The 12,976-nt window shown below is 40.9% G+C and overlaps 1 protein-coding gene across 5 annotated transcripts in view; it reads right to left on the minus strand.

The window, feature by feature from the left end:
• Window positions 1–2,185: 2,185 nt before the first annotated feature.
• LOC133498198 (carbohydrate sulfotransferase 8-like) overlaps window positions 2,186–12,976 on the minus strand; it is a 213,942-nt gene continuing 203,151 nt past the window's right edge. For 3 of the 5 annotated variants that reach the window (XM_061814747.1, XM_061814748.1, XM_061814751.1), the window contains 2 exons: window positions 7,098–7,505; window positions 2,186–6,644 (listed from right to left, as the gene is read on the minus strand). In XM_061814747.1, the coding sequence (XP_061670731.1) occupies window positions 5,958–6,644; window positions 7,098–7,505 (1,095 nt within the window). In that variant the 3' untranslated portion in view covers window positions 2,186–5,957. Of the gene's footprint in view, window positions 6,645–7,097; window positions 7,506–10,753; window positions 10,988–12,976 lie in introns of those variants that run through there. The other 2 variants (XM_061814749.1, XM_061814752.1) reach the window with 2 other exon arrangements.

Raw genomic sequence — 12,976 nt, forward strand, 5'->3', positions numbered from 1 at the left:
CATATCTACACAAATAGTAAAAACAAATTATTATTGATTAGGATAGAAGTTAGCATGTTGGTGTGGCCCTCGATAACTATTTCAATTTATCGTACGGCATGTTTGGAAAGCTAGTTGCCCACACCTGGTAGAATATGTTGTGCAGCAGAGCATGCAAATGCTATATGGGTCCCCCCCCCCTTCCTCCACACCCACCCATCGCACACACAAAGCATATAAATAAATAAATAAAACAAATAAACATACATACACAGTGCTTCTTTTTATGTATTTGTCAGGAGCATATTTTGTAACCTCCATGTGCAGTTCTTTAATTCTGCTATGCCCCCCACCAGTGCAGGTTATTTTTTTCCTTGTCTAGAGCATGTTGAGATTTTATGGAATGAAATCTGTGTGATAAATAAAATGTCTTATTATTATAGTCTTAAAAGTGGAGTTTTAAGTTTTCAAACGGGTAGCACGACTTCAATGTAGCCTCACTTCCCTTGCATCTATTACCAAAGCCCCTCACCAACTTGAACATATTTATGAACATTCTTAACCACTGATAGCAGATTGTGTTTTCTTATTATCATTTTTAATTCAAAATCAATTAAAAATATAAGAAGTGATAAACTTACCTCTCAACTCAATGATGACGGTGGTTGGCTGGCTGGACCGCATGAGCGTGAACATAACCATGAAACCTTTATTCTTATTTTGTCTCTAGAGGTGGCCAATTCCTTTTTTTTTTTTTAACTTTCATTGCTAACTGGAGTTAAATATTCCTGCCAAGAAACTATAGAGGTCTTTTTGTGAGAAACTGCTGTGTCTGGAGGTTTGTGTGCACAGTATAACAAAGGCCATAACAAACGACTGACAGTCTTCTGCGCTACACTCTCCTATTGGCTATTCTTGTCACTTTCAAATAATATCTCCAATTAAATTAGACGTATTAGATGGGGGAAGATAGGGATTATTTACCAAAAGACACAATTATTTAAAATTTTTCATCATAGAGTTTTGAGGCTGGATTTCAATTTAATTTAAATTAGGCTTCTATGGATAAATGACTTAAGATGCATCGCATATCAGATAATGTGAGTGTAGCGTAAATGCACAGATTGGTTTCACCCCTCAGTAGCAGGTACATCATTCATATGTAAACTGGTGATGTACACACACTTGTATTTGACCCAACACAAAATGAGTCAATAAATGAGTAAATAAATAAACACGCACTCTCAATCTGAATTAAAAACATAGACAATAACATATGGTCTAACTAAACAGCACCACAATATACTGTAGGTGTAGCCACATAAAAGGCAAAGGAGATGTAATGCTAGTGGAGTAATATGAAGTTTACACTCGATTAAATGAGTAATGTATCAAGGTTTCTTAAATAAATTATGAATGTAGTTGGAATGTTCACTTTATCAAGAGTACAGTGCACCAAGAATGACCAAAATCAGATTATGGGTACATGAGACACTGACTGACTTTTTTTTTGGGGGTGGAGGGGGACAAAATGGCCTTTTTGAGTAACTTTTTTTAAGTCATAAAAATGGAAAATGTTATGAATATATAAAACTGCCTTCAAATGTATATAAAACCATATACCATGATTATTTCTCATCATATCTCCTCGAATCTTTTCTTTGATTGCATATTCGGGAAACCCGTTCTGTAATTGGCTGATAACTTTATATTAAGAATAACTACAAATGAGTGCGTATGGGCTGAATTTCTTAGGTGTTTGCCCTGTCGGCGTCTCAAAATGACCCTACTGTTTCAAATGGCGCCATTTGGCCTAAAAGCAATTTATACAATTGTGCGAAGAGCAGTAGAATAGCTCATGTATGGAAGTTATCATGTTTTTTTTTCCTCAATTGATTTGTGATGGAGGATTTTACTGGCATTTGAATTTCTCATTCTTTGTTTTCGAGAAAAATCACACAAATATGGTGGCTCACGTTGCTAATTAAATGAATGTGAAGGGTCACTGTAGTCCAACTAAACGATATGTAATGTTTGAATTTTTTTTCCGTGTTTTGTTCACTACTATGTTGTCTGCATCCAATCAGATATGTACGTTATATACATGGGAAACAAAATTGGAATGCAGGCATTAAATTGGAAATGGGGAGCAGGGTGAAATGAGCTCATGGGAGGATTTTTCATTGCATGGAGCACCCACGCCCACACAAAGAAGCTTGCATGTTAAGAGTTGTGCCCAATAAATACAAGAACAGATATTTGCTGGTTTGCTCACTTGGCAGGATGCAATGTCTGTTTTCCTAACAAGGAGCATGCAAATGCTGGGAACTCGTTCCAGATTGAATTGTATAATGATTGACAACTGTCAGAAAGTTGTGCAAGCATGCACACCAAGCACAGTCCACTCTTTGGGGGCCCAACTTTGTCTGAAGCCTTTCATTTTTTTTTTAAACCGCAGTTGACGACGCATGGTACCACAATCAATGACATCAAAACAAAAACAATTTAACTTCACACCAAGAAGCACTGATTATGTATCGATATGTGTGTGTCTAGATATAGAAATACATAGAAAAATATAGAGTCATCTGAATGCCCATTATACAATTGTACACAATAAAGTGTGTGGATAAAAGCTTATACAAGGCTGCAGACTAGGTTTGATACATACAGTGTTTGTGTAGCATGTATGTGTGCGCGCGTGTGTATGTAGCGTTGGGTACAGTGTTACTGACTGAGCAGTTCACAGCGACTCATTGGGAAAAGTTTTGCCACGAGACTTTAGTAGAAAATTGGGAAAGTGATTTTTTTTGTGATTTATGAATGACAAACTGAAACATGTTCAAAATGTTAAATTATTCCCAGTTGTGATCAAGCAAGACCGGACCCTACAGACCATGTTGGTTTTATTTATTTATAAGGTGTTTGTCAAAGAACTGTAATTCAGTTGTAAAACTAATGCGGACATGAATTCTGCATTGGGCGCAGTATCTCACCAGATGCATAACCCCCGTTCCCCACTAATATCCATTTTATATTTAATGCAGAGCAGCCTCTCCCTGTGCAGTCACCTTATTGTGGTGGAGGGCTTTGTGTGCCCCAGTGATCCTTGGCGCTTAGTTGTCTTTATGCCCCTGGCAGGGTCACTCATGGCAAACAGGTCCTAGTTAAGGGACCAGACAAATGGCCCCCTATAACAAATCAAATAAATGGATCTAGATTTACACCAGGGTCTCGAAGGCGAATGCCTGGTGGCCGGGCCTGCACGCGTGGGGCTCGTGTAGCACAACCCGAAAGGATAATGTGGGTCCTTCTTCCCGTGGGGCCATAAGGGTTAGGTCCAGGCAAGGACCTTGGGGATCCGATGCCCGATTACAGAATGTGGCTCCAGGGATGTGGAACATAACCTCTCCGGGAGGGATGGGGCCCGGGTGTTCGAGATCGACTAGATGTAGTCGAGCTCATCTCCACGCACAGCTTGGCCACCCTGGTGGACGAGAATGTAGCCTCCCTCCGCCATTGGGTGGAGGGATGTGTCCTGACTGTTGTTAGTGATTATGCACCAAAAACCAATTTAGAGGACCCACCGTTTTTGTAGTCCTAAGAGGGGCTGCTGGAGATCGCTCTCCTGAGGGACTCCATCGTTCTGCCGGGGCACTTCAGTGCTCACATGGGCAATGACAGTGAGACCTGGAAGGATGTGATTGTGAGCTTAGGGGGACAGTAGGACATGGCCCACTGTGGGTGGCGCAAAGCAATTTTAGGGAGGAGGGGGGCACCACAGGTTGAATGAATGAATGAAAAAAATTGCATGAATTGCTGTTACCCTGCACATAATTAGACAGTTAAGGTGCTTGAAAAAAGTTACACTTAGTACAACCTCCAGGTTAAGGCAGTTCACTTTCATTTTTTCAAAACATTTTGAGGTTTATATTAATCACAATGTGTGAGATAAACAGCAATGGAATCTGAAAACAATATGTGTATGTTTGTCCGTTTTGGAGGGGTGGGCGAAAAATTTCTGTTGAACAAAAAAGGGGCTCTGCAGAGAAAGTTTGGGAATCACCACTTGATTACATGTAAAAAAGAAAAAAAAAAGTCCAATAATTTAATTCTCTTTCCTGATGCTGTCAGCGCTTTCCTTCCAGACAAGACATCCCATGGTGAGCATAGGAAATAGCTGCAATATAACAAAGAGAGAAAAATTGAAAGGTGTCTGAAAACATTCCATATTCACACTATAATATATATTAAGATGACATTTTTTTTTTATTGGTGTGTGTGTGTGGGGTGGGGGGGTGGTCAGTGAGGAAATTGTTCTTTCCAAATTCTGGCGAGAAAAAAAATGCAAAAGTACAAGTAAAAAAATTGTTGCTTGGAAAAAGAAACAGAAAGAGACTGATAAAGATTCTGTTTAAAAAGGAGATTTAAAAATAAATGCAATTATTAAGTTGGCATAAAGTCTAAAACTTTGGCACAAAATTCTACTAAATTCTCGTTTCTTTGCTCTTTATACATATTTCGATTGTCAAAGGACCAAATCTGTTTAATTTGAGTAAATACAAAGTTGCTTGCATTACTGCTATCAAAACACTTTGGAAAGTCTGTACCACAAACAGGCAGCAACACGTTGTACCCTGTAAATACCTGGATGCCCAAGTAAATACCTCCAAGTGACAAGTAGGATTTCAAAGCACAAACCTAAAATACCACAAAAGTACAAAAATGCTACCATAAGTGCACACGGCTCCAGAGTGGGCAGCACTGTACATATTTGAGAGAGGGGCCAATGGGATTCCAATGTAGTCCATTTTGTTTGGGTTTATGTTTAGCAAAACCATGTACATCAAATATGTGTATTACTATGCACTGATACATAGAGGTATACAGACGGCGGAGCTGCTTTAAGTCAAGTAGCAAACGCAACTGGTGGAAAGGCATTTGTTGTTATTTTGTATTCGACTTGCTGAATACTACAAAACCAGTTTTTATTGTGTTTTCCCCAAAATGAAGCACAAACATCTATAATTCCAAAAGTACCTCGGGGTGTGCTCGTCGATAATGATATTAATAATTATATATTGCATTTTTAGAAAGTCAATAGTACTGTTAACCTCACACAAACAGGCACCATTTTACAATGAGGTGTTACCCGTTTAAAAGGCATATGAATGGTTTTAGTTTCATTTGTATGTTCATAAGATCCAGTTATAATCTGCTTACGATGGAGCATGACTCGTACCGATGTCAAAGTTGCACGGGGGCACACTGGGCAGCTATTCCAATCTTGTTTTCTTAAATACGTGTGAGTCTTGATGTCAGTTACTGCAGCGTGTCTCGATTCCAAAACTGTTTTTTTCTATATGCATGAGTCTCCACGTCAAAGTTGGGCATTAGCGACCGCAGTGGACGGCTTTTGCAAAACGTTTTTCCTCTCTGATGTCAGCTCTAGATTGGTGATGGATTTGACATTTTTTGGGTCGGGGGCCGGGTGAGATTTTATCAACCATGGGCCTGTGAAGTCCTCTGAGACTATTTTAAGATGAAGTGCTATACAAATAAACTCGACATCAAAAAGAAAACAGCTTTTGAATAGCTGCCCATAACTGTTGTAGCTTTTTTTTTTTTTTGCAACACATCTAATTGTAAAATTGCTCATTTATAAAACAAAATTTAAATATAATTATATTCTGGTCCAACTCCCACACTTATGATGATTGATAGCAACTTTGGCTTTAGAAAGCCTGAACAAACGTGCTCATAAGCAATCTAATGAAATCATTCATAAACCCTTTACAAGGGCATGCTTATTGTCAAGTGGTAGCCACAAACCAAATGCAGCATTATGCACATATTTGCATCTTGTAATGTCTTCCAAAAGAGTTTCAAAACAACCAAAAAAACAAAAATCCGTTAACTAGATGACTTAAACGTAGAGTAGCTGCAGAAGTGGCGGCGGCGAATGTCGACGGGGTCCGTCAGTATAGATCTTGGAAAGGTTTGGAGTAGTTAAACATGAGATAGTCCATGTAGTAGAAGTCGTACATCCGCTGCCTCTCCAAAGTACTCAGCTGCGCAAAGTACTTCTGCGTGATCTGCAACGTCGTCTTCTTGTCAGCCGAATTGCGGTCCTTGAAGTTGGGCAGCGTGAGGTTGCGTGGCGCCCTGACCAAGCGCAGCAGGAGGTTGGACTCCTCCGCCATGTTCTCGAACTTGCCGATGAAGTCGTAGTCTATGTGGCACGGGTTGCACAGCTGGTTGGCCGCCTCCCAGTGAATGTCCATCCCCACGGGCCGGTGCACGTCAAGCAGGTAATGGACAAACTCCTGGAAGGTGACGCCGTTGCCCGACTCCAAGGCCGACCTGGATGCGTTGGGCCTGTACTTGGAGATGATGGGCTTTCCAAATAAATTGTGGTAATACTTGTTGGGGTTCTCAAACTTGTCCCTGTATGCCGACACAGCCCTCTCCAGAGGCTCTCGCACGAACATGACTTTGGTGTAGCTGCTCAGCCGCTGCATGATGCCGTGCTGGTCGAAGCTGTTCAGGGTCTTCAGGTGGTTGTGGTAGTGGACGGTGTCGTGGCTGATGTTCCGCGGGTCCCACGCTTTGCCTGCCAGCACCATCAGGGTCCGCTTCCAGTTGGAGCACCCTGCCTTGGGCACCTATGGAAGGGAATATATGGTGTCCATTAAAGTCTGCCTTGTAGTTCAAAACTGAAAGGTGTGCAAGTAACAAACCACATGATTACTGATACATAATACAAAGTTTAGATTGGAACAGAAATGACGGAGAAAGAAAAACACAGTCCCAAACAAAACATCAGACTGCCTTTTGCTGCAAGATGTAACTACAAAAATGTCAGGAAAAGATTGCTAGAACATCAGAAGTTTATTTGGGGTTAACCAGAGTGGCTGCTGTCCATTGACTCACATTAGGCATGGATCTACTGTGACTGGTTGATTCATAACACAGCTACAAATCCAATTATTAGTGCTTTTAATGGCGATGAACACCGGTTTCTAATAGTCAGTTTAGTCATTTTTATAATGTAGGTATGCACTCCAAGCAATGCTCAACCTTTCTCTATATCAGAAGGAATAATTTGCCCACAACACCTCGCAGTAGAGGAGCTTGTGCTTGTCCTCGACGTAAAAGCTGTTCATGTGGTGCCACGTGATGGTCTTGGAGATGTTGCTCTTATACTTGGCGCACATGTTCTTGGTGAGCTGCCGACGTTGCTCCATGATGCTGGAGAACTTCCTCCAGCGATGGAGCGGAAACAATCCTGACAACGGAGAAAAGGAAGAGTCGTTGGTGTGCTGGTTGGGAGGACTTGTTTTCAGGAGCTTGCGGTGCCTCTTGGAGACGCGCTGGGAGCCCAAGTCTTGTTCCTGGGATCCACCTGAGACCAGCTGTTGGCTCTTCCAGAACTTCGGGAACTGCATGGGGGAGATTGGACTCGGGACGATGACGTCAGCCACCTGGTGCTCCTGATAACCTTTTGACTTTCTGTGCTCTTTGTCCTGAGAGGAAATAGAAAATTAGAAGCCCTCAGTCTATCTCATGTTAGCAAAATTCAAATTCTGGCCTTATGTTCATTTTGGTTGGTGTCATGAATATTTACAGTCTTTTCGTTGTTTCCTGCATCATCAGAAACTTCGTGTGATAATTATCAGTTTATTTTATGTATCAATGGCAAGATGTCATGTCAACCACCAATTCAAATAAACCATAAAACTACAGAGAAGGTGCCTTCGAAGTAGAGCCCATCCAATATAATCTTTTTGAGGCTGACAAGACGAAATGGGATTCAGGACTTATCCAGGAACTTTAAGTGCCTTTGTGTTTCCAACGCACTAATTAGTTCTGCGCATCTGAAGCAAATGAATATGATACTCCTCATTACTGACACCTATTGGATTAAAAAAAAAACGCTGCTATTCAAAGATTTCAAGATCTTATCTTAAGCTAAATTGAAAGGTTTTTCATATCTTTCAAACCTAACCATTCATTCAGGTGAGCCAATGGAGAACGGATTCTCATTTGCAATGCCAACCTGGCTGCTAAAGACTTTGAGGTTGGGAATTTTATGTTGTGAGGATTAGCGGCTTGGAAAATGGAATGGAATGGGTAGAGGTACTATAGATGTGACATATCAGCTGGAAAATGCAATAGGGACATGATTCTAACATCTTGCACAGGTGCACTACAAATTTGAGAACAATAAATCCCATTTATAGTTGTCTGCAGGCTTTTACACTTATTTATATATTCATGTATTCAAAAAGACATGTTTTTCTAATGTCTTGGCATTCAGCCCATTATATCTGCTGACATGCATGTTATTCAACATTTGCTATCATGCAATGTAATACTGTATTTAAAGGGCCACCGTCATGGAATACATGATTTTTAGTATGTTATTAATGAAAAAATGGCAGCCGGTATGGACCTATGCCTTTTTTCACCACAAAACATGATTTTGACGTATACGGCTTTTTGTAACTCCCGCCATGAAAAGATTTGTTTTTACGAAGAAGCAGGAAGTGACCTAAGGGGCAGGAGCTCCCTCTAGCGGACTTGTTTGTTTCTATTAGTTTTACCTGTTGACATGGCCGAGCTGGCCGCTGGCCTTGTCGGCCCGAGTGGCTCGTCGCCGTGGGGGCTCATCGCCGCCGCGGAAGTGGGCTTTTATCACCACCGTGCGAAGGTGGATCATGTGGAGAGGTGGTTTGGCCGTGATCCGCATGTCATCTAAATATGGCTCGAAACAATAGAGTAATATTGCCCCGGACACTTCACTTGGTTGTGAGATGTCTTTGAAAATAGCTTCCGTGTCTGAAGGGGCGTGCCCCACAGTAGGGGCCACAGCGCGTTTTCAATAGCTAATGTCCGGGGTGACGTCACGGACAGAAGAGGCAGCCAATATGGCGACCACTTGGATGTCGAATGAGACCTCCGCAACATTGCGCATGGAAGACGTGCTCTCCGTTCATATTTGTTTTTTCGTGTAGACATTGAAGTGATTAATGTTAAATGTATTTTTCATTTCAATATCTATTTTAGAATGTTTATAGGGATGACACTCGACCTTTAACTTGTTCCAATATCACAATGTCCAGTTTTTTTATGTATTTGCTTCTATTTTTGTTTTTTTCTTTAAATTTTAGGTTGGCACTGCAAAAAATGCATAACGCTCAAAATATTTTTTTTCTTTGAGGTGCAGTTTTACTCATCATTTTCATCATTACAGATGCAACTTTCTAATTTTAAGGAGTATATTTTTTGGAACTTGATCACACAGGGACCTAAATCAAGGGTTTTAGGAAACAATAACAATTTGAGCATATGATGGGTGAGTTGAATGTAAGGCTGCAGCTAACAAATATTTTAGTACCTGTACTTGAGTATCCAACATAAGATAGCTAGCAACAATTTTGTGAAATGTTAAAACAATTGGTACATGGCAGTGCATTGCCATGGCCATGATGTACGGATTAGAAACGGTGGCACTGAAGAAACAACAGCAAGCAGAACTGGAGGTGGCAGAAATGAAGATGTTGAGGTTCTCGCTCGGAGTGACCAGGTTGGATAGGATTAGAAATGAGTTCATTAGAGGGACAGCCAAAGTTGGATGTTTTGGAGACAAGATCCGAGAGAGCAGACTTCGATGGTTTGGACATGTTCAGAGGCGAGAGAGTGAGTATATTGGTAGAAGGATGCTGAGGATGGCGCTGTCAGGCAAAAGAGCGAGAGGAAGACCAAAGAGAAGGTTTATGGATGTGGTGAGGGAAGACATGAGGGCAATTGGGGTTAGAGAGTAAGATGCAGGAGATAGGCTAAGATGGCAAAAGTTGACACGCTGTGGCGACCCCTAACGGGACAAGCCGAAAGGAAAAGAAGAAAGACGAAGTACATAGCAGTACATTAATATGTTTAAAACCAGCTGACTTTGAATAGCACAAATATTCTGCAAGTTATGGAAGTGCTCCATTTGTTTAAAGTAAAATGGAAAAAAAAAAAACTACATTGTTTGTGTACACGATGATGATGATCCATTTGTGGAGTGTCTTTGTCACAGTGAAAAAAAAAAGAGCCACAATTTCGCCGGTACTCAAAATTAACGGAGAACTTCCACAGCCTACGGGGCTAACGTTGCGTTAGGAAGATAGACTAACATTAACCAGATTGGTTTGCGCGATGCTGATTTCACCTTCATCTCTCAATCCCGCGAGTCGGCATCATATAGTCTTTTAATGCCTTAAACGGGTAATATACTGTACTGACACTCAAGTTTCCACCTGGTTATGAAAGGTGCCAACATTAATAACATGACAAGTAGATCAAAGAATCCTGATTCAATTCAACATTTGTACTTTTTAAGAGTCTGCAGCTTTAAATGCTCGGGGTTAACTCCCTTCTCGCGTCGCAACTCCGAAGCTCAATGGCGGGAGTAGTAAAATCAAGGAGCATCGACTTGCTGTTACACTTGCTTTATTTTCTTTTTGCAAACAACAGTTCCGGGTCGCCGTGAATCAACTTTCTTTTTCCTCTCACACTCGATTCTGACCCAAAACGCATGCGCAGTCCGTCTCACCCACACATCACACACGCCCACCTACACGAAACCCGCAACAAGCCGAATACGCTTCCGCGTTCACGAGCTGTCAACCCGTCACTATGTCGGATTTATTCTAACAAAGTATCTGTATGCTTCTAGACTTTTATACGCTTTCAAACTCTTCTGTGTAAATCTTGACAACTTACTCACCAGATACATGTGTAGATTCAGTTGTCCAAGACAAGCAGAAGCCAATTAACAGTCCAATTTCTTATTGGCGAAAAAATCGCCTTCGGCATTAAATATGGGTCCTCTATGCCAAGTGTCTCTCATTTTTCCACGTACCTTCGTTTATTATCACCTTCTAAATGTTTAACGGTATCGGACAAAACTCTGGGCGTCGTGCTATAAGACATTTTCGTGTCGACTCCAACCGACTTAGCATTGAATAATGCTTTGTTTGATTGGCAATATGGCGACGTAAACAAAAATCACGTGATTTTATGATGTAGGTGCATGAGCTGTATAATGTGAGTCCGCGTGCACTATATTCACGTTTGTGTTTGCAGAATTGGACAGTTGCAAGCTAAATTGAAATCGGAGATCTCGCACTGTGGGTTTTTTTTTACCCATCTGAAGAAATTGGGTGGGGTGTTTGTGTTTGTAAATGCATTTTGTCACTTTGATGTTTCAAGTTGTGTTGTTGCGACTTCAAAAAATTGGACACACCAGCTCAGTAGTGTTAGGTCACGTTCATCTGGACTGAATCCAAAAGGTTCACACACTGCCACGGTGGCATTCGGCTTTGGAACTAATTCCATTTATGAAGCTCAATTTTCTCTAACCTCGGTTACCGGCTCGCTGTCAGGAAACTCGGTAGACATGCGCATGTGCCCACATACGTGAACAATCTCTGATTGATTTAGAGATCATGACGAAGTGTGTTTGTGTTTATGTTTCAGATTTTAATTTCTTTGTTTCCTCAAAGGCGTGAGTTACCAGCATCTCTATTTATTTTTTTTTCATTTTGGCATGCAGTTAATGAGAAAACCAGCCATATTTGCTTAAGCTACAGGGAATTAATGGGCGCGATAGAAAGGCAAACCACATGGGCCACAGGAACCTTTTGAACTCAAAAGTTCCTGAGCTGGTTGGTGGAAAAGCCCTTTACGATGAAAACGGCGGGCAAATGATGATGCTGACAAAAATGCTTGCCCACTAAATGTCACAGCTAAAACACTGTAATAGTACAAGTCGTTTCAAATGACACATAAAGGTACCAAATGTGGCAAACACGAATACAAGAGAAAGTTAACATGCTGCGGGCTCTCAGCGCCTCTTCCACCATCAGCACATCATCATTACAGTCAAGTATAGCCTATAATAATCCCAAATATTCAAGATTGATGACTGGAAGAAAAAAAGAATTAGCAATAAATGATCATTAAAAACAAAATCCATATATATGTCAAAACAAATGTATAAAAAACACATCTAAAATATAGAATATACAACTATAAAAAGACAAAATAAATACTCTATGACACAACAAATCAATAATATAATATATATACACGGTGTCCAAAAAATGTATACATACTTTAAATATTTGTAAACTTGATGTTTATTATAATTTGAATAATTTTCAACATGTAAAAGAATTTGCAAATAATATTAGGGACACCCTATATTAACACAATTACAATAATTACAAATAAAAATTAAAAAAATCTATAAAAACCTATGGTATGATATTGTGATATACAGTGAAAGCAGGGAGCATGCAGAGGAACAATTAGAAATATGGAGAGATGCACTGGAAAGGAGAGGAATGAAGATTAGGCGAAGTAAAACAGAATATATGTGCGTGAATGAGAAAAGTGGAGGGGGAAGAGTGAGGCTACAGGGAGAAGAGATAGCGAGGGTGGAGGACTTCAAATACTTGGGGTCAACAATACAGAGCAATGGAGAGTGTGGTCAGGAAGTGAAGAAATGGGTCCAAGCAGGTTGGAACAGCTGGCGAAAGGTGTCTGGTGTGTTATGTGACAGAAGAGTCTCTGCTAGGATGAAGGGCAAAGTTAACAAAACAGTGGTGAGGCCGGCCATGATGTACGGATTAGAGACGGTGGCAGTGAAGAAACAACAGGAAGCAGAACTGAAGGTGGCAGAAATGAAGATGTTGAGGTTCTCGCTCGGAGTGACCAGGTTGGATAGGATTAGAAATGAGTTCATTCGAGGGACAGCCAAAGCTGGATGTTTTGGAGACAAGATTCGAGAGAGCAGACTTCGATGGTTTGGACAGGTTCAGAGGCGAGAGAGTGACTATATTGGTAGAAGGATGCTGAGGATGGAGCTCCCAGGCAAAAGGGCGAGAGGAAGACCAAAGAGAAGGTTTATGGATGTGGTGAGGGAAGACATGAGGGCAGTTGGGGT

Source organism: Syngnathoides biaculeatus, chromosome 3, assembly GCF_019802595.1.
Source record: "Syngnathoides biaculeatus isolate LvHL_M chromosome 3, ASM1980259v1, whole genome shotgun sequence".
In the NCBI taxonomy this organism is placed as follows: domain Eukaryota; kingdom Metazoa; phylum Chordata; class Actinopteri; order Syngnathiformes; family Syngnathidae; genus Syngnathoides; species Syngnathoides biaculeatus.